Here is a 21,390-nt window from a genome sequence, read left to right as displayed (position 1 = left end):
CAACACTGTGAAAGCAGATGATGATTAATTGATTACAATAAGGACACAATTATTTTGACTTGACATTTTAGCTCACCACAGGTTCAGAACAAGTGGTAAGACACAGGTATTACCTCCTCATTGCCTAAAAGCCAAACACAGATTTTGATTCTAGCCATACAGATTAGACATGCTTATTGAAGTACCATCATCACCGACAGTGATGTTAACATATGTTTTGTAAACCAAAATACAAAGTTACATTTTCTATCTACCCTGGCAGTAGAGATCTTGCTGTTGCAACAAGTCACAGATGAATGAACCCAAAAGAAACAGTAGTGCACACACTAGTTTATACAAGAAATTCTACATTTAGAAGAATAATATAAAATCTTCTACCTTTTTCCACGGCAGATTAGTAGCAGAGGAAGTGGGCGTTTTCTGCATACGTCCTGAGTGGCATGGATTATGAGTTGCAAAGAGCGCTGTGGTTTCAGTTCTTCCTTTCAGCTGTGAGTGTAGATGCTGCTAGTAGGAGCAGTATATGGGGAGGGAGAGGCAGAGCTGGAGTATGAGGTACAGAGCTGCTGAGTGGGAGGTTGAGCATATGGACGCACAGAGGATGGGATATGGAGTTGTATTTCTGTTAAAGGGACAGAGTTTATTTATTCAGTAATACTACTATTACACAATAAGTTATAGAATTAGTAACAAATATGTTGGATTATCAAGTTCCAGGAGGGTTGAATTGTGAGGCAATTACTCCTACCTGTCAATGATTTGTTTTCCACAAAATAGATAGTTTCGCTAAATAAAGTTGACACAGCCTTCCTAAATCAGTTAGTAGCTACCTGATACAGCGGGATAGTGCTGTTAACTGCAGAGTTGATGATACTACTTATCTGAATAATTTAAGCAGGCACATTTACAGATTTCGTCTAATAACATTGGTGCCCATATGTATATTGTAACTCTAACCTTCTTTGCTCTGATCATTCTTTTATTCATATAGGCAATGAAGCCAAAGAAGCAGTAGCAGAAAAGACAGTCCTTCCTTGCAAAATATATTCAAAGTATTCAAATATATAGTCTAAGGCTAACATATAATCAATTAAATTAAGCAAGTCACAAGTGTATCGTGCACAGTTATTCTTATTAAACTGCATTTTCCTTCTGAGTTGCATTGGAAGACCTGTCACAAAAAAAAAACAATTTGTACTAAAAAGGCTGCGACTTTTGGAAGTTTGTAAGTCTTGAATTGTTTTCTGATAAACTTTTAAATACATTTTTACTCAGTATTAAACCGTAAGGATCGCGGATTTTGCCCCCCTCACTTTAGAAAAGGATCTCTTATAGGCCAGTATGGAGAAAGGGTACATTTCTTCTAATTGTAATGAAATGTGGGAAGGAAAAGGACAAACAAGTCCATGTCAACAAGAATGCTTTTATTTACTTTTTGGTTTGATTCTCTCGAAAGCACATTTATCATTTCTTTTGGTGGTTTTAATGCAAAGAAATGTATTTAATGCCATCAGCTTTTTACCAGATACCCTTTAATAAACTTGATTTATTAGTACAAGTATTACTTGATAATACACATCTTACTCCATTTCCTAGAAATGTGTCAATATCATTAACTAACATATTTGAATTCAACACGTTAAGTGTCCACTCCATTTTTTTTCCCAGGATAAAGTTAATATTTTTTATTTTGTAAAGTATAGTGTATAGTCACATTTTTTAAGTACTTATACAAAAGTGCAAAACAACTACAAGGGAAATCTCATTTGAACTGTAACAAAACTATTTTTAACCAATATTCAAATCCATGCCTAAGCCACAATCACACAAATAGATGGTATAGATGATTAATGACATACACCCAAAATTATTCAAAGTTTTGTCCAAATTAAACTGACCTCCGTGAATGCAAAAAATGCAATGGAAAATGTGTTGCATTAAAAACAATCATGTAGTGTTTTCCTTAAGGGCTCACTGAAAGCATTAATATCAATCTACTTCAAGGTTTCACTCAAACTTGATTCCTTGGGCCAGAGGAAGATCTTTGCTGTAGTTTATTGTACAAGTTGAACGCCTCATGTACTGCTTCCATGAATCACTGCCAGACTCTCTTCCACCTCCTGTGTGCTTCTCCCCACCAAAGGCTCCTCCAATCTCAGCACCGCTTGTAGGAATGTTGACATTCACAATGCCACAGTCGGAGCCTTTGGGACCTAGCCAGCGGAAAACCCTGCCCATATCTTTGGTGAAGATACTGCTGGACAGGCCCTGCTTGACCTCGTTGTTCCAGGCAAATGCTTCTTCTTCCGTCTTGAACTTAAGGACATACAAGATGGGGACAAAGGTTTCTGTCTGGACAATGGGAGCATCATGAGCCAGTCCTGTTATAATGGTGGGCTCCACATAGTTTCCAGGACGGTCCATCACCTTTCCTCCACAGACCACTGTGCCACCTTGCTGCTTGGCCTGCTCAACAGCTGCCAGATACTGCTCCACAGCTTGTTTAGTGTGCAGAGGCCCATACAAAGTGCTGGGGTCCCAGGGATCGCCAATGCGTACTTGTTTGTAGGCCTTGATGACCCTTGCAACCACTGTGTCATGAACACTCTCGTGCAGCATCAGCCTCCTGGTTGTTGTGCAGCGCTGCCCAGCAGTCCCCACAGAAGCAAAGACAGCAGACGGCACAACAAGATTCAAGTCGGCATCCTCAAAGACAATGATTGCATTGTTTCCACCGAGCTCCAACAGCTTACGACCAAACCTTTCCTGCACCATCATGGCCACCATCTTGCCAACATGGGTGCTGCCAGTGAATGACAGCAGGTCCACACGCTCATCCTTCGCCATGGCTGTGCCTATATCGGCACCTCCACAAGTCATGGAGCAGATTGCACCGGGTAAGTTGTTCTGCTCCAGAACTTCAGCCACAATCTTGGTAACTGCAACACTTGTGAGAGGTGTGGTTGGAGCTCCTTTCCAGAGGCAGACATTGCCACAGGTCAGAGCGATGGCATTGTTCCAGCCATAGACAGCCACAGGGAAGTTAAAGGCAGTTATAATGCCAACAAGACCAACTGGGTTCCACTGTTCAATCAGAGCATGGCCTGGTCTTTCTGAAGGCAGGATAGGACCACCAATCATTCTAGACAGACCAACAGCATAATCACAGACATCAACATACTCCTGAACTTCACCCACTCCCTCCACATAGATCTTGCCCATTTCTAGAGACACCAGGCTCCCGAGGACTTTGATCTTCTTCCTGAGTGCATCTCCAATCTGCCTCACTATCTCACCTCTTTTTGGAGCTGGAATATCTGCCCATATCTTCCAAGCCTCTCTCGCCTTCTGGATAGTCTCTTCATACTCCGCCAAAGTCGCCTGGGTAACTCTGGCAATTGGCTCATTGTTGGCAGGACAGTAAGAAGTGACAACTTCCCCGCTGCCTCCCCAGGTTCCATTGTAAACACCATGGTTGTTCTCTGACAGGCCCAGCTCTTTCAGCCAGGAGTATTTGGGTTGGTTGATGAGGAGACCTGACATGGCTGCTTTCTGGCAGTGGACAGATGCAAATGTATTTCTCAAAAGGAGCCTGTTGTGCCGGGCAAGGGTCAGAGTGAGACAGCGCTGCATGGGTACTGCAAGCAAACCAAGTAAATATTGTTAGTATAAGAATAACGATAACTGTCTACACAATCTCACCACAAGGTTCAGATTAAATTTTTGTTTTGTTTTTAATTGTTTAGGCAGCACAATGGTACAAATCCTCAACACTGTTTCCTATACCTCACAGAAACATCTTTAAAATTTGTTGTTTTATCCAAGACAGTCCAAAATCAATTTTAAGCAGACAAAAAGTAGTAAATCCTAACATTTGAGAAGACCGAACCAGGTTTGTCGTTATCAATTATCTAAAATAATATGAGGTACTGTTCTTGTAATTTAATGCTTCAAAGGTCAACCCAACTTTGAATTTAAAAATTAATAAATAACTTTTGGCTGCATCAGTAGTTTAACCATCCAGTGGAAATGTGCTAATAGAGACTGGCAGTATAAATGTTCTGTGTATGAATGCATGCACATTTATATAATGTATGGGGACAAATTATTACAGAGTAAAGCAGATTTAATGATGATGTAAGGGTTAACTGTTGCAGCCATTCTCATTTCATATACAATACAGGCGGCTGTAATATACACAGCTGTAGGAAATCTATGTGCTGTAGGACATAGATTTCTCAAATTTACCCCCATTTTTCCACATACCTTAAAAACCCATTCAAAGACTACACCTTCAGTGAAGCAGCCAAGGTAGTTTGTCAATTTATGTAGAAAACCAGGAAACTGCAAACAATGCTATTACAACTATAACAATAATACATTTTCTTTTTAGCTAACACGGCAACGCGTGAGTCACTCCGGGATTACAAAAAATTAGGACACAGAAGACATCAAACAGCTTAGTCCAGAGTATAAGAGTGGGAAGTTCACGAACATGGTTTAAGGACGTATCAGCTAAGGCCCCAAAACTGTGTGCAGGTCCTATCTATCTGTAGCAATGCTTTCATCATGAGAGTTACTCAACCATATCCAAACGTTAGTCACTCTAATAACTTGTGGTTTGCATTAACTTTGTGAGTGTTGCTACTTTTGCAGCATGGAGTGACATGTTCGCCGAGATCAGCGTCAATAATGTTAAATCTAACCGAGCATAACTTAAGTTCCTGTAGTTTATAAGTAATAAATTTACTTTGCTGATATAAATCCAGCAGTTACAATGTCTGCAAACACTAAAATTGAGATGATCGTACTTACAACCAGTTTCAACTCACGTTGATATCAAGACCACAAGGCCACGTCCAGTCAGCATGGAAGCAGTTGGTGTTTGCGTCACAGCTAAAACGGAAGTACGGCCTTGGGGCTGCAATGTGATTGGACAGCGGCCTCGACGCAGTGTGGCGCCTGCTTGATTGATCCATGCTAACAGATTCTCTTTGTTGTGATTAACCGTTTAGCGGTTTAGGATTTGCTGTTATAACGTATATTGAGAAAGCTGCTGTTGTGACAATTTAAAGAATGAGTGGTGGTGTGTATGGAGGCGGTAAGTGGGATTCCAGTATTATAAGATGAAATCGGTATCCACATTGTCCCGTTCTAGACCTCTAGCTAGTTTCATACTTAGCTCTGCTAGTTGTGCTAGCGTTAATGTTCAACGGGAGCTTCGCGTTAGGCGAAAGTTAGTCTTGTTAACATCTTAAATCGTCACTTATCTACATATATGTTTATTATGTTTTGAAGTTTGTTGCACTGTGATTTAAGCTTTTTATGTTTATGAAGCATTTTTGTAAACCAATCCCAGCACCGCGAGTTCGCTGGCTAGCAAGGAAATGAATGAACGTGGGTTTACCGAGCTCACGAACTCGTCGCATCCTGTTTGTGTAACATAACGTTATAACAAAAACATAACGTTAGAAATGGAAACACTTATAAATGAACACATTGTGATTTCATGTAAAGACGTTGGGTTTACTGTATTATCTATGTCTGACCGCTGAGATTTAGTGTCCTAAAGGCACATTAAGCAACAATATACAGTAATTCTGCAAGGTTGGCTATATGTAGCTGTATTGCAATATTACATTAACTGCACCTAGGTTTTCGTTGTAGTTCAGCAGACTATACTGCAAAGGTTTGTTCGTTCAAACTGAGAAGGGAACAAGCATAAGTTAAAGAGTGAGCTGGATTTTTCAAGTTACCAGTTGAAATAAATAGGCTTGTTTTTTATTTGCATGTTAAATTGCACAATTTTACATTAGATTACATTAGACATTAATTTGGAATATAGTCACTACACCAGTGCTTCTTAATTCTGGTCCTCAAGGAGCTGGAATATTCCATCTCTGATAAAGATATATATATTATAGCTTCTGATTGACTGAACATACCTGATCCAGGTAATCGGTAAGATCGGTAATCATGTGGGTAGGTTATGGATGGTTGGAAACCAAGCAGGACTGTGGGTCTTGAGGACCAGGATTGAGAACCACAGAATTACACATATAGTCATTTTATCAGCTGGGCAAATATTTAGCCTTGGGATTATCCCCCTCATTGTGTGTTTAAGCAGTCTTTAAAAAAGCACTTTGTTTTGGAAACCGGCATTTATTGTCATCATTTCCGTGTCTCCTGCAAGTACAAATTTTCATGCTCAGGGAATCCACGTTGTGTAAACAAAGTGAAAAAAGCTTAGTGGTATCAAATGAGACTATTGTGTAGTTTTCCTAACATTCCATAGGCTGTTATAAAAAGCACATCACAGTTGTTTATTATTGTCCCTAGTGTTTGAACAACAGAAACACCTTTCTTAAAATGCATCTTTAAAATGCAATACAAGTCAACGGCACCTCAAACTGCATTCACAAAAACATTTAAACCCAATGTGAGCATTATCACCTGTATAAAGGAGGAATTATTACAGGACTGCTGTGTTGAACTGCATTATCTTTACTTAGGTGTGCCTGATAAACAGTTTTCTTTTTATCTTGAAATATTAAGTCTTACAAAAGATCACAATTAAAATCTGATATCATATGCTGATATACTGTGCATTAGACCATCAAGGCCTCTAATCATTGAAAATAAATTTTAAGTAGTTTAAACATTAAATATAATTAACAGGAACCTTTTTCATTTTTGCAGATGAGGTGGGAGCGTTAGTGTTCGACATTGGCTCTTATTCTGTAAGAGCTGGCTATGCAGGGGAAGATTGTCCCAAGGTAAGTGGATCACTCAAATGACCTGATTAGCAATGTCTTTGCTTCCTCTATGCATCTTCATATTCCCTGTGGGGGTAAGCCAATGTGACAAAATGAAGGCTGTCACCCTGGAGACAGATGGCATAAATTGAGTTCAGATGATGTTAGAGCACTTGCTTGGTTTGATTTGTCTGTGCATTGAAATTGTCTGTGCTTTAGGTATCATGTGTAGAAATGGGTCTGATAAGTCAAGTGTCACTGGCTCTCAGCAGACTGTACTGTTTACAAGCCTACTCATGTCTCTTTCAACTTCACTGCTTTGTCCATTGTCCATGTATATACTTGTTTTTGTAAGCAAATTATTAAGAACAATATGCTAAGAAATGTATCTGTCACAGTCTCAACCAATTTAAAGCATTTTTAGCATTTTTATTTTCCATTTAGCACGAATTACACCATAATGTCCGTTCTGTATTACCACATTTGTAATTTCCAACCTCATCTCCTTGCAGGTTTTTTCAAACCCGTGGTAAACAAAGAACATTTACCCAACATTTACCCAACACTATAATCCTGTCCTTTGTTTTCTAATGTGAAACAACTCCAATAATTTCACACATTAAATTAGTCAGCACATGGCAAATTGATGATTAATAAGTCAGGTATATTTTATTATTTTCAAAAAATTGCATTTCTTTTTCCTCATAAATCAGAGGTGTCTTGATTCACATCTCAGCACTTTCAGTATTTCACAAAATAGGAGTTTATTCATTTTAGTGTGGGGTGTGAGTGAATGTTTATTAGTTATTGTCCGGTTTATGTTTTTCTCCGACTTTCAGGAAGCTGATATTGGTAAAAAAGAGAGTGTGAGAAAACGGCTTGACCTGCATTGTGTCCTGTCTTGTTTTTGCTTGCTCAGGCGGACTTCCCCACCGTGATAGGTGTGACCCTTGACCGAGAAGATGGCAGCACACCCATGGAGACAGATGGTGACAAAGGCAAGCAGAGTGGCACCACCTACTACATTGACACCAATCAGCTGAGGGTACCGAGAGAGAACATGGAGGTCATGTCTCCACTTAAGAATGGCATGAGTAAGTGTTCATTTGATGATCATTGTATCACTAATTAATATTCAAAGGCCACTTTTGTTTCTGTACTGCTGCATTTTTTTTTTTGTTTGGGAAAAGAATGAGCCAATGGAAACTTGTTTACAGTAAGAATTTCTTCTCTGATATAGACAATAGATTGAGATGTCATTTTAATCTACTTTTTATATGCAGTGCTGTGATAGTATTCACATTGGTTTTAAAAATTGAAATACTTGTTGTGATTTTAGGTGTATGACTTTTTAACCTTGACTTCGACTATTTATAATCCTATCTGCTTAATTCATATCTATAATTTTATTTCTAATTAGAAATTTTAGTATTGCAGCTGACCTTGTAGATTACCTCGTGACAACACTGACTTGGGTATATGCACCAATCAGGCATAACATTATGACTACCAGTTGGATGACTTGTATGACTGACAAGTAGAATTCCTGGCAGAGCCACTGTATTGGATTGCATGAAATTGCTCAGGTGATCATTATGTTAAGCCTGATCGATGAATATTAATGAGAATATTTGAACACCAAAAAAACTCATTTTCATGAGCTCTTCCACCTAGTAGTGGAAGGCAAACCTCTGTGTTGGATTTACGATCTGACATCATATTAAATATTTGTCTTATGCTGTCATCCAAATCCAGATGTGGGTCACATATCCAGAGCTGCCTTCTTTTCATAAGCTAGAGTTAAAGTTTCTCTAACCAGAACTGGTATCCTAATACAAGAATCCGGTTAGATTTTGGGGTTTATTTTCAGGTATTCTGGTCTGAAGTTCAGAAATGTTTAAACGTGCCATTCATTAATTGCATTCTCTTGTTTTTTTTTTTTTCACTTCAACAATAGTCAGTAATTTGTTTCTCTGTTGTGTTTCTCTATTTACACTATCTTCAACTATGGCTCCAACTAACATTTACCCAAAGGGCAAATAATTTGTACATTATCCATCTGTTATCTACACTTATCCTTTGGGTGCACTGGAGCCAATCCTAGAGGCAGGGTACACCCTGGACAGATCAGCAGTCTATCACAGGGCCAAACAGAGAGACAAACATTCACACTTACTTGCAGTTGAGTCATCAGTCAGCATGCATGTCTTTGTTTGTGGCAGTAAACTCATGCAGACGCATTGAGAACATGTAGACTCCACATAGTCCCAATAGGCCCAGCTTACTTATTTAGATTAAAACATTATTCATTGCAAGTTCCCAGTCTTACACATTATACCAGTCCTCATTTCAAATAAGAAACACTAGCGATATTAAAACTGGCACTCATGAATATTTGTTTTGTTTTGATAAACAATTAAATAAACTTTAATGTGATTAAACCCCATAGTCAATTATGAAGCTGTATCTAGATCTGAAGTAAGTCATTTTATTGTAAAGTAAATCAATTGAAAATTAATCTGCAACTTTTTTAATATAATGATTTCAGTCATCTTTTAAGCAAAGATACTGAAGATGTTTCTGCTCTTATGTTGTCATGATTTACTGCCTTTCTCAGTTTCACGTCATTGTGAACTGTTGGTCATACAAAACAAGCAATCTGAAAACAGGATCTTGGGCTCGTAAAAATAGTGGACATTTTGCTTTACAGTTTTTGTACATGGAATCATCGAGAATATTAAAAAACCTTCAGTTTTCAAGTAATCCAATAACAGTTTCAACTATTCAAAACATGTAAAGCTTGAAGTTCGTGTTATCAGCTACAAATAAAATGACCTAGCTCATGATGCTCATCAGATTTTGGTCCAGTGGAGTTTAGCTGTAAGGCTTTAGAAATGTGCGTGACACCAATCTTAATTGCACCAGAACAGCACAGTGGGACTGTAAGCTCCCTCAGTGGTCTGACCTGGAACATTGGCGCCTGGTGCTCAAATTATTATCTAAAAATGCTCATCAGGGAGCTCATCGCTCTAATTTCTCCACCATCTGACCTAGCAACGATGATGATGAAAGAGACTCAGCTTTTTTGTGATGTTTGTCCTTTTAGGCCTTCAGCTACAAATAAAGATAAACCATCAGATCATACACAACTGCTATGTGTTCACAGTATGTGTTTGTGTAGAGGACTTATGAATTGAATTATTTTCTATTTTGCTCTGTTTACAGTTGAAGACTGGGACAGTTTTCAGGCCATTTTGGATCACACCTACAAGATGCATTTCAAGTCTGAACCCAGCTTGCATCCAGTGCTCATGTCAGAAGCATCTGTAAGTTAACATTCAAAAGTCAATTCTGCGATCTTCCAAAGACCATATTCATATGGTTTAAATATACCAGAATCGCAGTTTTTTTTTTTTTTGTGTTAGTATTTAGAAATCAGATTCTGAAGCCATTGAGATCAATTTCGAACAGAGCCTTAGCTCAGAAGAGTTAATTTCCTATGCTAATTTTCATCACCTCATAGAGCAATGTATTAATTTGTGTTGTGCCAACAATGGTATGTCATAACCGGGATGACTTGTGTTTTATTTCTACAGTGGAACACAAGAGCAAAACGAGAAAAACTAACAGAGCTGATGTTTGAGCATTACAACATTCCTGCCTTCTTCCTCTGCAAATCAGCTGTGTTGTCTGCGTATCCTTTACTGTTTCACTTCATCCACAAAAAGATGCATCAGAGCTGACAAAGCAGAGAATGTGAGAGATGTAATTGTCCCTTCAGGTCTCAGACCACCATTTCTCTTGTGCCTGTGGAACAAATACTGTATCTGTTGCACGTTGAACTCTTAAATTTCCTTTACTCTGAGTATGTAAGGTTTGCAAATGGGCGGTCTACAGGCTTAGTCCTGGACAGTGGAGCCACACACACCACAGCTATTCCAGTACATGATGGCTATGTCCTGCAGCAAGGTAAAGAATAAACATAAATCATTCAATAATAAATCCATCGACAGTCTACTTGCAGATTTAGTTTGATTTACATACAATTAAGTCTTGCATCCTCCATTGATACAGCTTTCATTGCTATGATTTATGTTGCCATCTGCTGGACTGAACAAGCATCTAGCTATTACAAACAAGTTGTTTTCACTCAGTCATAAAGTTTTTAAATGAATGCTGATGTTGATGTGTTCCCTTAAGTCATGTGATTTCTTCTCTCCGAAAGGCATCGTCAAATCTCCTCTGGCCGGAGACTTCATGAGCATGCAGTGTAGGGAGCTGTTCCAGGAATTAAATGTTGAAATAATCCCTCCTTACATGATTGCATCAAAGGTGAGATGTATTACGTTAAACTAACAATTATTTAAATATTGACCATGTATATATGGTTCTGGCCTCTTGTGGTATCAAGCCAATGGCTGCAGTCTTAACATGTTTTATATATTTTTATTACATATACAAGTTATATGTCGAAGTGTCTCTGGGCGAAACACTGAACCCCTAACAGTCCATTCCCCTCCCCAGCTGTGCAGTGCTGGTCCAAGCCCGGTAGAAATTGGGGACGGTTGCGTCAGGAAGGGCATCCAGCGTATTTAAATAAATAAATAAATAAGTAAATAAATAAGTAAGTAAGTGCCAAATCAACATGTGGACAATGATCTGCTGTGGCCATCCTGAACTCACAGGATAAGCCAAAAGGACAAGAAAAAAGTTTCAACCCTGCTATTAACTAAACAAATTTTTACTTTTTGTGAAACTGGGATCAGGTTGGTTACATAAATACAATCAATTATATAGCAAATATTGTATATCTGTATTATGTTTTAATCTAATCATTGCTAAACAGCTTCAACCAAGGTGCTTTTGTCATTTACCTTCGCCCTAATGCAGTATTGACTTTTATACAGTATATTCATTTTTCTCTGTACCTCCACTACAGTAACATAACCTTTACAAAATCCAGATTTCAATATAGATTTTCACCAGACTGCATCTATATTTAGGACCAGTGGGATTGTTGTCTTTGCTGTTACAGCGGCTCTTGAATTACCAAGATGGGTTTTGGCTCAACAAATTATAAACATCTTTTAAGTTACTTCCTAAAACTTCTTCATTTTTTATTAATTACCCTTTGAATAATTTTAATGTTTTATTCATGTGACATCCATTTATTTGAGATTTACTGAGCTCTAAGTAAATCCCTTTTATAATATGTTTTTACTTTTTGAGTCTAGACTTATAGCTATACTTTCACTGGGTGTTACAGAACTGGTTTTGAAGTATGTATGTAAAGCAATTTGTAGCACTGGTGCCATGCAAATAAACTATTTTTATGCAGGATGCAGTACGTGAAGGAGCCCCTGCCAGTTGGAAGAAAAAGGAGAAACTACCTCAAGTCACTCGGTCGTGGCACAACTATATGTGTAATGTAAGGAGCAAGGTCTTAGACCCCTCTATGACAGTGTTCAGTATTTGTGGCTTATTTGTGCTAAACTTGCAGAAGTAATAAATCTTCTGTTCAGATGAACGTGTGTAAACTAGTCTGTCTTTCTGTTTGCAGTGTGTGATCCAGGACTTCCAGGCATCCGTGCTGCAGGTGTCCGACTCACCATATGATGAACAGTGAGGAAATAATTTGCAAATTATTATAAAACATCCAGTTTGCAGATCAAAAACCATGTTTGGACCCTATATTCCAACGCACCAGTACATCTTCCCGTCGTTATCAGTCTGTAAAAATAAGGGATTTGATAAAATTGAGACGTCAGTTTAACACTGTCATAACAGATCAACCACCTCTCTTTCAATAGGGTGGCTGCACAGATGCCCACAGTTCACTATGAGCTCCCCAATGGCTATAATTGTGACTTTGGGGCGGAGAGGCTAAAGATCCCAGAGGGGCTGTTTGACCCCTCTAATGCTAAGGTGTGTTCACTCATGTTCCATTAGCTGGCAGGGATACAGTCTACATCAATAAATTACTAAAGTGTATGGTCTGATCACTTCAGGGTCTGTCTGGAAATACTATGTTGGGTGTTGGTCATGTGGTCACGACCAGTGTGGGAATGTGTGACATAGACATTCGACCTGTGAGTATCTGATGTGTTTAAACATAGGTTTAAAAAATTATAATACAGCTAATTATAATAATCATTACAATTATACGACTTATGATTTTAAGGCCAACATGCAGGCTTAAACATTTATTAGACTCCTTAACAATATACATTTTAATTTTTTTGTTCTGTTGAAGACCTTTATAATTCTCAGAAAAATGTTGACAACAAATAACTGAAGGGCTTGTTTATTACTACTCATTGATAACTATAAATCAGTTTGAAGAACTCCCTGTCATTTTGTCTCTATTGTATTTATGGTATTACTGCTCAGTTTTCAGCTTATTTAAACTCTTTTGCTATATTTCAGGGTTTGTATGGCAGTGTGGTGGTGACTGGAGGAAACACACTTATTCAGGGTTTCACTGACAGATTGAATAGAGAACTCTCCCAGAAAACCCCTCCGGTAAGATGATGCCACTATATGTCTATATTTACACTTTTATTTATTACACTTCAAATTCAAAACATGTTATATCATAAACTTTGCCTTTAAGTATTCAGAGCTCTACAAATACATCACTGAGCACTATTTCCTGCCAGAGTTTACCATGTTTGTGTACTATTTGCAGAGCATGAGGCTGAAGCTGATAGCTAACAACACTACAGTTGAGCGCAGGTTCAGTGCCTGGATAGGAGGCTCTATTCTCGCATCGCTCGTAAGGAAACACAGCAGCCACAATTAGAATATACTGAACCAACAATGTGTTTTTTTTTTTTTTACATTAGGACAGTAACAAACAAACCTATGTTTTCTTGTTTTGTTTTTTTTCCATCTTCCAGGGAACGTTCCAGCAGATGTGGATCTCAAAACAGGAGTATGAAGAAGGTGGAAAGCAGTGCGTGGACAGGAAGTGCCCTTGATTTGATAAACCATTCTCTCATAACTGTCTTTGAGCTCACCATCATAAATCGCTCAACTCTCACCCCAGACTCAGGAACACCAATGGAAGATTGCTTATTTTGTATGGATTGTTTTTAATACTGATTTTGTCCACGTGCCTGTCTGGGAATAATTATCAAAATCTGACATAGAAAGCTACGATACAAACTATGTCACCTTGTAAAAAAGGGGTTTCAGTTCCTTTGCTTATGTCCTAAGTCAGTCAGATGCCTTATGTAAAGGCGAATGGTGTTTTGTGGAAACCTTGCATTTACAATAGCTGTCAGTTTTATAGTTATGTACCATTTTCAGTTTTGTTTGTGATCACACTGGATAAAAGTACCGTAAGAAAAAGTTTGATGTGCAAGGATTCTGCAAAATACCTAGAAGGGATTGTGTTGGGATGTGTAATTGGAGGAACAACCTCACAGTTTAGGATAACTCTTCATAAATCTTTTTTTTCTCCTGTGTAGTAAGCTCATATGTACAAGCCCATTCTACCTGTGTTTATTGGTGTGAAATCTATATTTAAATATCACTTTAGCGTTTCATTGGCTACATATGGTCTTTAAAAATAAAGTCTCTGTTAAATGAGTGATCACACTTTTACAGCCCATATTTGGACAGTATCATTTTGTTCCCCACACAGATGACTGATATTACTGTAACTGATTCAACATGTAGTGAGGAAAAAAAGAACTCAGTATCAGAGGTGTTTTAATAATTACAAAAAAAGCAACAAGAACATTTCAGAGCAATGTAGCCTAATTTATCCTGGTTTCAGACCATCTTTAGTTATTTGAAACAGTACATCCATAATCAACTCAGTTGATCAAATGTAGAGATATCCCAGCTGTCCAACACATAGCAAAATAAGAATGAAATTCTATGAAGAGGAAACCTTCATGTGAGGAAACTTCTTATTTATTTTGGCCTGAGTTTGCTTCTTCAAGTTTGCTTTTCTGGCCCTTTCCCGAAGATAGTTCTCTATACGCAACCTGCAGGACACAAAAATGACCCCCCCCCCCCATACAAAGAAAAAAGTCAATAAAAAGGGGATTTCTAATAACATAACAGGGTTAATAAACTCCACAATAAATTTGTGACCCTAGCAGTGAATGTGTTTGATATCTTACCTTATGTATGGTTGGACAAACTTGGAAGTGTAGAACTTCTTTCGTTTATATCTTTTATTCATGTACCAAGGAATGGCATACTCTTTGAATCGATACCTAACAAAAAGAAAGCCTGTGTGAGGGGTGCCACTTTTAAGGTGCTGCAATCAGATTCTAGCCCACCTGTAACAAGTCTCAAAAAGCATTGCAAACAGTTGTGAGACAAGGTTTGAATATTAAAAGATTTTCATTAAAAGAATATTGGTATCATTAATGAACATAGTTTGGACTCAAATTGATGCTTAGACCTTCCAAGTGGCCAGGTTGAAAAGGTAAGTTTGTATTTCACTCTTGTGTAATGTGTCAAATGTAGACACTCTGCCCTCACCAGTAGACATATCCAAATATGTTCCTCCTCCATGCTCCTGGTCTGGCTTTCTCCTGTCCTGTCTGCAGCAAACGCAGTGCTGTCTCTCTCTCATTGACCACTGTCTCCAGTCTGATCATCGACCGTTCCACCTGGTAAGAGGAAGAAGGAGCCATAAGTCAGAATCCCCCTTGTATCTTCACCAACATTGTGCATCCCATTCAACTTTTTCAAAGGCCGAGCCAAAGTTAATCTATCAAATGTGAATCACACTCATGGTGGATTTCATACCAACCTTCCTTAATCTTTCTGGACTCGGCATCTGAACTTTTTGCCTTCTTGCATCCTGTTCAAGTGTGAGCAGCATGTTCTTTTCCTTCAAGAGCACATACCTGAGACAGAGTGAGAAGATTTACACAGAGCTAATATTTATTTACAATGAGTAGCATCAAAATCAGTGTCATCTCAACACCTCTTACCACAGTTTGTGTAAATCCTCATTGCTCTTTGCTCTCAGTTGTCTGGCAGTCCATGGGGCACCTACAATATTTTGACAGATGTATAGAGAGGACTATGAAGAGTTGTCTATAATTAAAAAAACAAAAACAAACAAACAAAAAAAAACAGGCAAATTGTGAGCGTTAACTGGATGCTAATACTTTGGTGTTTTACCTGACTTAACATTTGTCTCTCCCCAGTTCTCAGGACAGTCAAAGAACTCGCTGAGTCCTCTTCTACTGACAGTTGTGTGCAGAGTTCGACAGTGGCCCAAAGAGCTGATGGGACTGCACAAAGACAGAGTGACCAATGGTGACGTTTCTCTGATGGGTGCAAAAACGATAAGACTTTAAGGGAGAATCCACCCTAAACCCTGAAGCAGGTGCATTAGGTTTCATTACATTACATTTCTTTTTGCTAGTTTTAGTGTAAAAAAATGCTTGCCTTACTGCTTATTTTATGTATGTTATTTAACATTGGTAAATAGTGTGCAAAATTGCAACAAGGTAAATTCAAGTTTAAATAATAGTCAATACCAAAATCGCTTGTAATTTGACTCGTCTTAAGGGATAAACCACTGAAAATTCAGAAGGAAAATGCAGACAACAATCATACAATAAAACGTCAATCTAAATTCTCTGATCTCTACTTCAGGTATACAGATTGGCTTCATCTCCCTGCGATTCTTAACATGGTTAGAGTCAACGTGTAAGGGATGAGCGAATGCTGTTTATATCTCCGCATAATAAATTTACTGTGGACATTCAAGAGCATGTCTAAGGTACACTAGCTTAACCCATACATCACAACGTTAGATCTGAACAAATCGGTTCTACACCAATAAATCTTACCTGTAAACATTTGACTGGTATTTGATCAAATTAACAGCAGAACTTGAAGGGTTTTTCGCTGCAGATACCCTGAAAACATTTTGAAATTGCTTGCAAAGTGACAAAACGCGTCCTGCCATTGAGGACGCCGCCATCTTTGCCCGCCCACATTTCCCATCGTGCATTTTCCCCTTATGATTTTTTTTTTTTTTTAAAGAACATATAAAGGTTACGGGTTAAATAGTCTAATGGTTAATATATAGTAACGCAATCAATTGTAGGGACACAGAAATTTAAATATTCTAGAATATAAAAACAACCAGTCAGACGTTGCTGAAGTTCGCCTGAGTCGATATTTAAAGGGAACGTTAAGGGAAAATATAACGAGTGACTTATATTAAATGACTAACAATCATGCAATAAAATGTCTCCTTTTAGGAAAAATAGGTGGAAATATAAGAGAGAATGTTTCAGAACATGCATGGTTTAAAAACATACAGTGAAAATTCTGAAATTTTTATTATAGTTGTAAAATGAGTCAACGAAATTTAAAAAAAGTTTTCTTTCTGGACAAGGTAAGCAAAATACTTTTTGAAACCTTTCTTGTGGGAGCAACAGGGCAACTATTAATTTTATTAACTAGGCTAATTTACAGAGATTGAATTGAAAATTATCAACAGTGCCCTTCCTTTTCAAAAAGCCATTTTTTCGCTCAAAGCCGGTGGTATTTTACCACAGCAGTTCTGCAAGACATCGAGACCTAAAAACAATTAAAATAAATATGTCTGCTTAGGTACTGTACTAATACAATTTTGAGATATTTCTGCTTTACTCAAATGTTTGCATTTTCTGCTACTTCACGCTTTGAGACGTATATTGTACTTTTACTCTATTTTTATTTCACAGCCTATAACTATAGTTACTTTTGAAATCTGATTAATAATAGAAAATGCCATATTGTAATAAAACATTAGCAGTGCGTAAAGTAAATCTAATTATATTTATTAAATTCAAAAACACAGGATACTCAATACTGTGCCCCCGCTGTACTCTATATACTCTTAACTATCAAACGTGAAGCAAACTTCACTCTGCCCTGACTAAACATGGCAGCTCCGGCTTCACCTCGTCTTTAACCAATTACAGTGTGTCTTGTTTAACTGTCCGCCCTCAGTAGCCATGGTGGGCATGAGCCTCCTCCGGTCTGCGGTTGCTTTTGCAGCCAGACTGAGTCCTTTGAAATCGGGAAATACTGCTGCAAATTTACTCACTCGAGCTATACCACGAACAGATAAAGGTGAGGGACTCATGGCTGGTTGAATTGTGTCAGTTTTGATCCTAATTGTGTCCGTTTCTTCTTGTGACCTTGCGCCGGGGCTTGTTAGCTTGCTGACAGTAGCTAGCTGGTAACGTTTGTCCCGCTATCAAGAAAAAAACCAACAAGCCAAAGTTAATTTCTTTGTTATCTGTTGCATATAAAATATCTTGATATTAATTAAAATAGTCTTTGGTAATAGTCAAATTAACTATTTCACAGGTAGTGAATTTGATTAATACGTAAAACTACTACGTCTACGAAATGTTGAGGTTGACGTTTTTTAGTTAAAATTAATACGTTAACGTAAATGGGCAACCCTTGAAAATAAATAAATTCTTTTAGTCAATAAAAAGGTTAGAATTTTTAATTGAGAATTTAAGGCTTTCCTCTGTTAAATAGTATGCTAAATTAAAAATTCATCCCCTTTTATTGAAATTAGGATAAATCTGCTATAATTATCAGAATGTTGATCTTGTAAATAAAATGAGAACTGATTGTTGGGTTTACTGTGATAATGCCCTCCTAAATTTAATTTCAGCTAATATTGTATGTTTCTTCAGTGGCTGTTCGTTGGGGTCATGGAAAGAAAATGTTTGTCATCAAACCTTCTGACTACTATGACAGGAGATTTCTGCGCTTATTAGTGAGTACTGGAGCACAATTTTATTCACTGACTGTGATCATGGCAAATAAAGGTGTTACCTATGCTCCTAAACTGGCAACTCTAGTGTTGTCTAGTGTGATGGCTTGGTAAGACCGTAACATTAATAGTTGTAGTGTATCATCCGCTCTTTGTCTTTTTTTCCTACAGCAATATTACGTCCTACTGACTGGTATTCCCGTGGCTGTCTTTGTCACATGTGTGAATCTTTTCATTGGTAAATATTCACCTATCCTGTTATATAATAAATCAATCAGAAACATTTTGTAGTTTATGTTGAATTATACTTGAGTGTGTTGTGTTGTAAAGGTGAGGCAGAGCTGGTAGAAACTCCAGAGGGCTACGAACCTGAACACTGGGAGTACTACAAGGTATACAACTTGCTTTTTCTGAGTGGTTGCTCTGAATCCATACTTAGGGAAGGAGACTTGCCAAAACCCTCTTTTAAATCAAAAAACCTTTCTTGCAAAACCAAAATTTATAACTGCTGAAAATATGGATATTCACTCCTGTGTTATACTGTGCCCAGTTACTACCATTATAATAAGCATTTCAGAAAGAAGGTCTTGCATTGTTATTCTTTGTTGCATTTGCTCATATTATAATGAAATGTAAAAGATCTTTCACATGATTAAATTGTAAAATCAGTATGGGTATCAGTAATGTTTAAATGCTATTTTTTATTGTGTCTTGAACCATAACATGACAAAGTATATTATGACATGTAATTTCAATATGTAATTAATGACTCCTCATTTATGAATAAAGAAGGCCTATAAATTGACTAATTCGCTGAGGCAGCCCAAAAATTATGGTAATGTTACACTGCAATATGTGCGATGTGCACATCACATCACTAACCTATATTGCGTTTGCACTAAATACTTTTGCCGCAATCATAATACCTCTTTCCTGTGTGTCTTTTTCCCTGTTAACGCAGCACCCCATCACAAGGTGGATTGCACGGAACGTATATGATTCCCCAGTGAAGGACTATGAAAAGATGATGGCTGCAATTCAAATAGAGAAAGAGAAGGCAGACATGAGGTGACTGTTATGTTATTTTATGATTAAATTAAATCTTCTGCTAGAAAGTTGTACTACAGTGGTGAAATACATTTTATCTGTACTTAAACTTTACCAGAAACACAAACATTGTATTTGAAGTTAACGGGCTATCTGCAGTTTGAAACAAGGAAAAAAAAAACAATTGCTCAGCTGTTTTATTGCAGTGGTAACAGGGGTTTCAATAAGTGTAACAGTAGCTCAGTATTAAATGTGTAGAGTTGGCCTCTTGTTGCATTTACTTGGAATAATTTAGCACTTCTCAACTCCTTAACTCACCACTGTAATCAACAAAAGGTTTCAGCTCAGTTTTGGATGCACAGTAGGTGATATTTGTGTCATATTGGCACTGTCTGTGTTTGTTTATGCTGGTCCCAAAGTGGGACTCTGATCCTACAGTGCTTAATGTTTGTGGTGCCAATTCTGCATGGAGCATGTGCTCAGAATACAGCTAAAGGAAACCTTAAAGACACCTGGACACAAAAAAGGATTTGCAGAATGTACAGCTAAGGTCAAAATTAGTAGCTTCAACAAACCATGGAACATTTTCCTAATATTTGGTACATTTGCAAATGAGGTTTGCTTTACAAACTTAGTGAAAATGATTAGTCCCCATATATTTACTATATGTGGTTTAAACTACTCCTGAGCAATCAGTCAGCATTGAACATTACTTAAGGACACAGATTTGGTCAAAAACAAACCTGGACATGGTTGAAAGCACAAGATTTAAAAAACTTTGCAGAGCAAAAGAGACAAGAGTCCACAGATCTCTGATTGCTGCTTAGCTTGCCACTGGACTTAATGGTTTAAGGAAGACTGTTGTTAGGGCTCTTCATTGTCATGGACTTCAAGGTCATCATCCAAGAAAAACTCCATGGCTCATTTAGTAACACATCAAAGCCAGACTGAAGTTTGCACATGAACATTTGAAATATTTGTATTAATTTTAAAAGTCCATCCTTGGTTTAATGGGACAGTTTGTGCACATAAATGCTGCTTTTGATTAGCAAGGGGTTCAACCTTTAAAACAGTTCCCACCTTTAAACATGGTGGAGGGAGCAAAATGGTGTTGGGCTGTTTTGCTTCTTCAGGCAGTGAAGGTCCTGGAGTGGCAACCAACTGTCAGAGCACAGATATCAGTCCTACTGATAACCTGGGTTAGAAGCTCAATATTAATGTCCATGGTTGAAATTATGCAATTTGGTTGAGCTTGAACAAACGAAGAAATGGGCTAAGATTTCTTAGGAGATATGTGCCAACCTCATTAGGAACTACCATTAAAGATTGACAGGTGTGAGTCAGAAAGGTTACACCATTAACTTTTAAATGTCAGAGGGCTATTAATTTTGGCCCTGACATTTTTCTTTTTTTTTTTTTTTTAATTCTGCACATTATCTTAATAATATCAAATAAACAAATATCTTTATCAAGCTTAGTGGACATTTTGTCTTTGTTCTTTTAGAGTTATTAAACTATAAACACTTTTGGTTATGGTCATTTCCATGGAAAAGTTATTTATTAATTTTAATTGTATAATTTGAATTTACTGACTGATTTTTTCCTGTACAGACTGACACAGCTGGAGGTGCGTCGACAGATGAGGCAGAAGGGAGACGGCCCCTGGTTCCAGGTGGAGACACTCAACAAGGAGCTAATCGACCACAGCCCCAAGTCAACACCTGACAATTAATCCACACATTTTGCTGATCAGTCACACTGTTTGTACATTTGTTTCCCTTGCATAAATAAAGTATCTATATGTACTCTGACACTTGTCTT

General features: G+C 37.7%; 4 protein-coding genes across 6 annotated transcripts; 2 read left to right on the top strand and 2 right to left on the bottom strand.

Moving 5' to 3' along the window:
• Nucleotides 1–1,409: 1,409 nt before the first annotated feature.
• Nucleotides 1,410–4,934, bottom strand: aldh7a1 (aldehyde dehydrogenase 7 family, member A1). 2 transcript variants are annotated; one of them, XM_067513838.1, is made up of 2 exons: nt 4,816–4,934; nt 1,410–3,638 (listed from the first exon to the last, which is right to left on the bottom strand). In XM_067513838.1, the coding sequence occupies exon 2, from the start codon at nt 3,631–3,633 to the stop codon at nt 2,008–2,010; it is 1,626 nt and encodes a 541-aa protein (XP_067369939.1). In that variant the 5' UTR covers nt 3,634–3,638; nt 4,816–4,934; the 3' UTR covers nt 1,410–2,007. The 2 variants fall into 2 exon arrangements, with proteins under 2 accessions (XP_067369939.1, XP_067369940.1); XM_067513839.1 differs by having other exon boundaries at nt 4,833–4,918.
• A 1-nt stretch (nt 4,935) lies between these two features.
• On the top strand, nt 4,936–14,370 carry actl6a (actin-like 6A). The gene is made up of 14 exons (XM_067513840.1): nt 4,936–5,101; nt 6,700–6,776; nt 7,675–7,849; nt 9,981–10,081; nt 10,352–10,449; nt 10,630–10,724; nt 10,981–11,087; nt 12,094–12,183; nt 12,316–12,377; nt 12,566–12,680; nt 12,764–12,844; nt 13,182–13,277; nt 13,444–13,530; nt 13,655–14,370. The coding sequence occupies exons 1-14, from the start codon at nt 5,077–5,079 to the stop codon at nt 13,733–13,735; spliced, it is 1,290 nt and encodes a 429-aa protein (XP_067369941.1). The 5' UTR covers nt 4,936–5,076; the 3' UTR covers nt 13,736–14,370.
• Nucleotides 14,371–14,454: 84 nt separating this feature from the next.
• On the bottom strand, nt 14,455–16,744 carry mrpl47 (mitochondrial ribosomal protein L47). Of its 2 annotated transcripts, none has more exons than XM_067513845.1 (7): nt 16,586–16,744; nt 15,909–16,057; nt 15,716–15,776; nt 15,532–15,628; nt 15,258–15,388; nt 14,891–14,986; nt 14,455–14,752 (listed from the first exon to the last, which is right to left on the bottom strand). In XM_067513845.1, the coding sequence occupies exons 1-7, from the start codon at nt 16,717–16,719 to the stop codon at nt 14,641–14,643; spliced, it is 780 nt and encodes a 259-aa protein (XP_067369946.1). In that variant the 5' UTR covers nt 16,720–16,744; the 3' UTR covers nt 14,455–14,640. The 2 variants fall into 2 exon arrangements, with proteins under 2 accessions (XP_067369946.1, XP_067369947.1); XM_067513846.1 differs by having other exon boundaries at nt 15,909–16,021; nt 16,586–16,742.
• A 958-nt stretch (nt 16,745–17,702) lies between these two features.
• On the top strand, nt 17,703–21,380 carry ndufb5 (NADH:ubiquinone oxidoreductase subunit B5). The gene is made up of 6 exons (XM_067513847.1): nt 17,703–17,861; nt 18,443–18,525; nt 18,694–18,760; nt 18,853–18,914; nt 19,484–19,590; nt 21,181–21,380. Exons 1-6 carry the CDS (start codon nt 17,744–17,746, stop codon nt 21,299–21,301), a joined length of 558 nt encoding a protein of 185 aa, XP_067369948.1. The 5' UTR covers nt 17,703–17,743; the 3' UTR covers nt 21,302–21,380.
• Nucleotides 21,381–21,390: the final 10 nt, after the last annotated feature.

This window comes from Channa argus, chromosome 8 (genome assembly GCF_033026475.1).
Source record: "Channa argus isolate prfri chromosome 8, Channa argus male v1.0, whole genome shotgun sequence".
Lineage (NCBI taxonomy): Eukaryota > Metazoa > Chordata > Actinopteri > Anabantiformes > Channidae > Channa > Channa argus.
The sequence above is the reverse complement of the archived record's forward strand: the minus strand, read 5'-3'. Positions and strand labels throughout refer to the sequence as shown.

What these genes read in the sequence shown, in the direction of transcription:
- aldh7a1 (XM_067513838.1), bottom strand. Translation starts at nt 3,633, where the DNA reads ATGCAGCGCTGTCTCACTCTGACCCTTGCCCGGCACAACAGGCTCCTT.
- actl6a (XM_067513840.1), top strand. Translation starts at nt 5,077, where the DNA reads ATGAGTGGTGGTGTGTATGGAGGCG. An exon ending in TGGTGGTGTGTATGGAGGCG is followed by an intron (nt 5,102 to 6,699) that starts GTAAGTGGGATT and finishes TCATTTTTGCAG; the next exon opens with ATGAGGTGGGAGCGTTAGTG. An exon ending in AAATCAGCTGTGTTGTCTGC is followed by an intron (nt 10,450 to 10,629) that starts GTATCCTTTACT and finishes TGAGTATGTAAG; the next exon opens with GTTTGCAAATGGGCGGTCTA.
- mrpl47 (XM_067513845.1), bottom strand. Translation starts at nt 16,719, where the DNA reads ATGGCGGCGTCCTCAATGGCAGGACGCGTTTTGTCACTTTGCAAGCAA. An exon ending in TACCAGTCAAATGTTTACAG is followed by an intron (nt 16,058 to 16,585) that starts GTAAGATTTATT and finishes TGCACCCATCAG; the next exon opens with AGAAACGTCACCATTGGTCA. An exon ending in TTTGTCCAACCATACATAAG is followed by an intron (nt 14,753 to 14,890) that starts GTAAGATATCAA and finishes TGTGTCCTGCAG; the next exon opens with GTTGCGTATAGAGAACTATC.
- ndufb5 (XM_067513847.1), top strand. Translation starts at nt 17,744, where the DNA reads ATGGTGGGCATGAGCCTCCTCCGGTCTGCGGTTGCTTTTGCAGCCAGA. An exon ending in GGAGATTTCTGCGCTTATTA is followed by an intron (nt 18,526 to 18,693) that starts GTGAGTACTGGA and finishes TTTTTCCTACAG; the next exon opens with CAATATTACGTCCTACTGAC. An exon ending in AAAGAGAAGGCAGACATGAG is followed by an intron (nt 19,591 to 21,180) that starts GTGACTGTTATG and finishes TTTCCTGTACAG; the next exon opens with ACTGACACAGCTGGAGGTGC.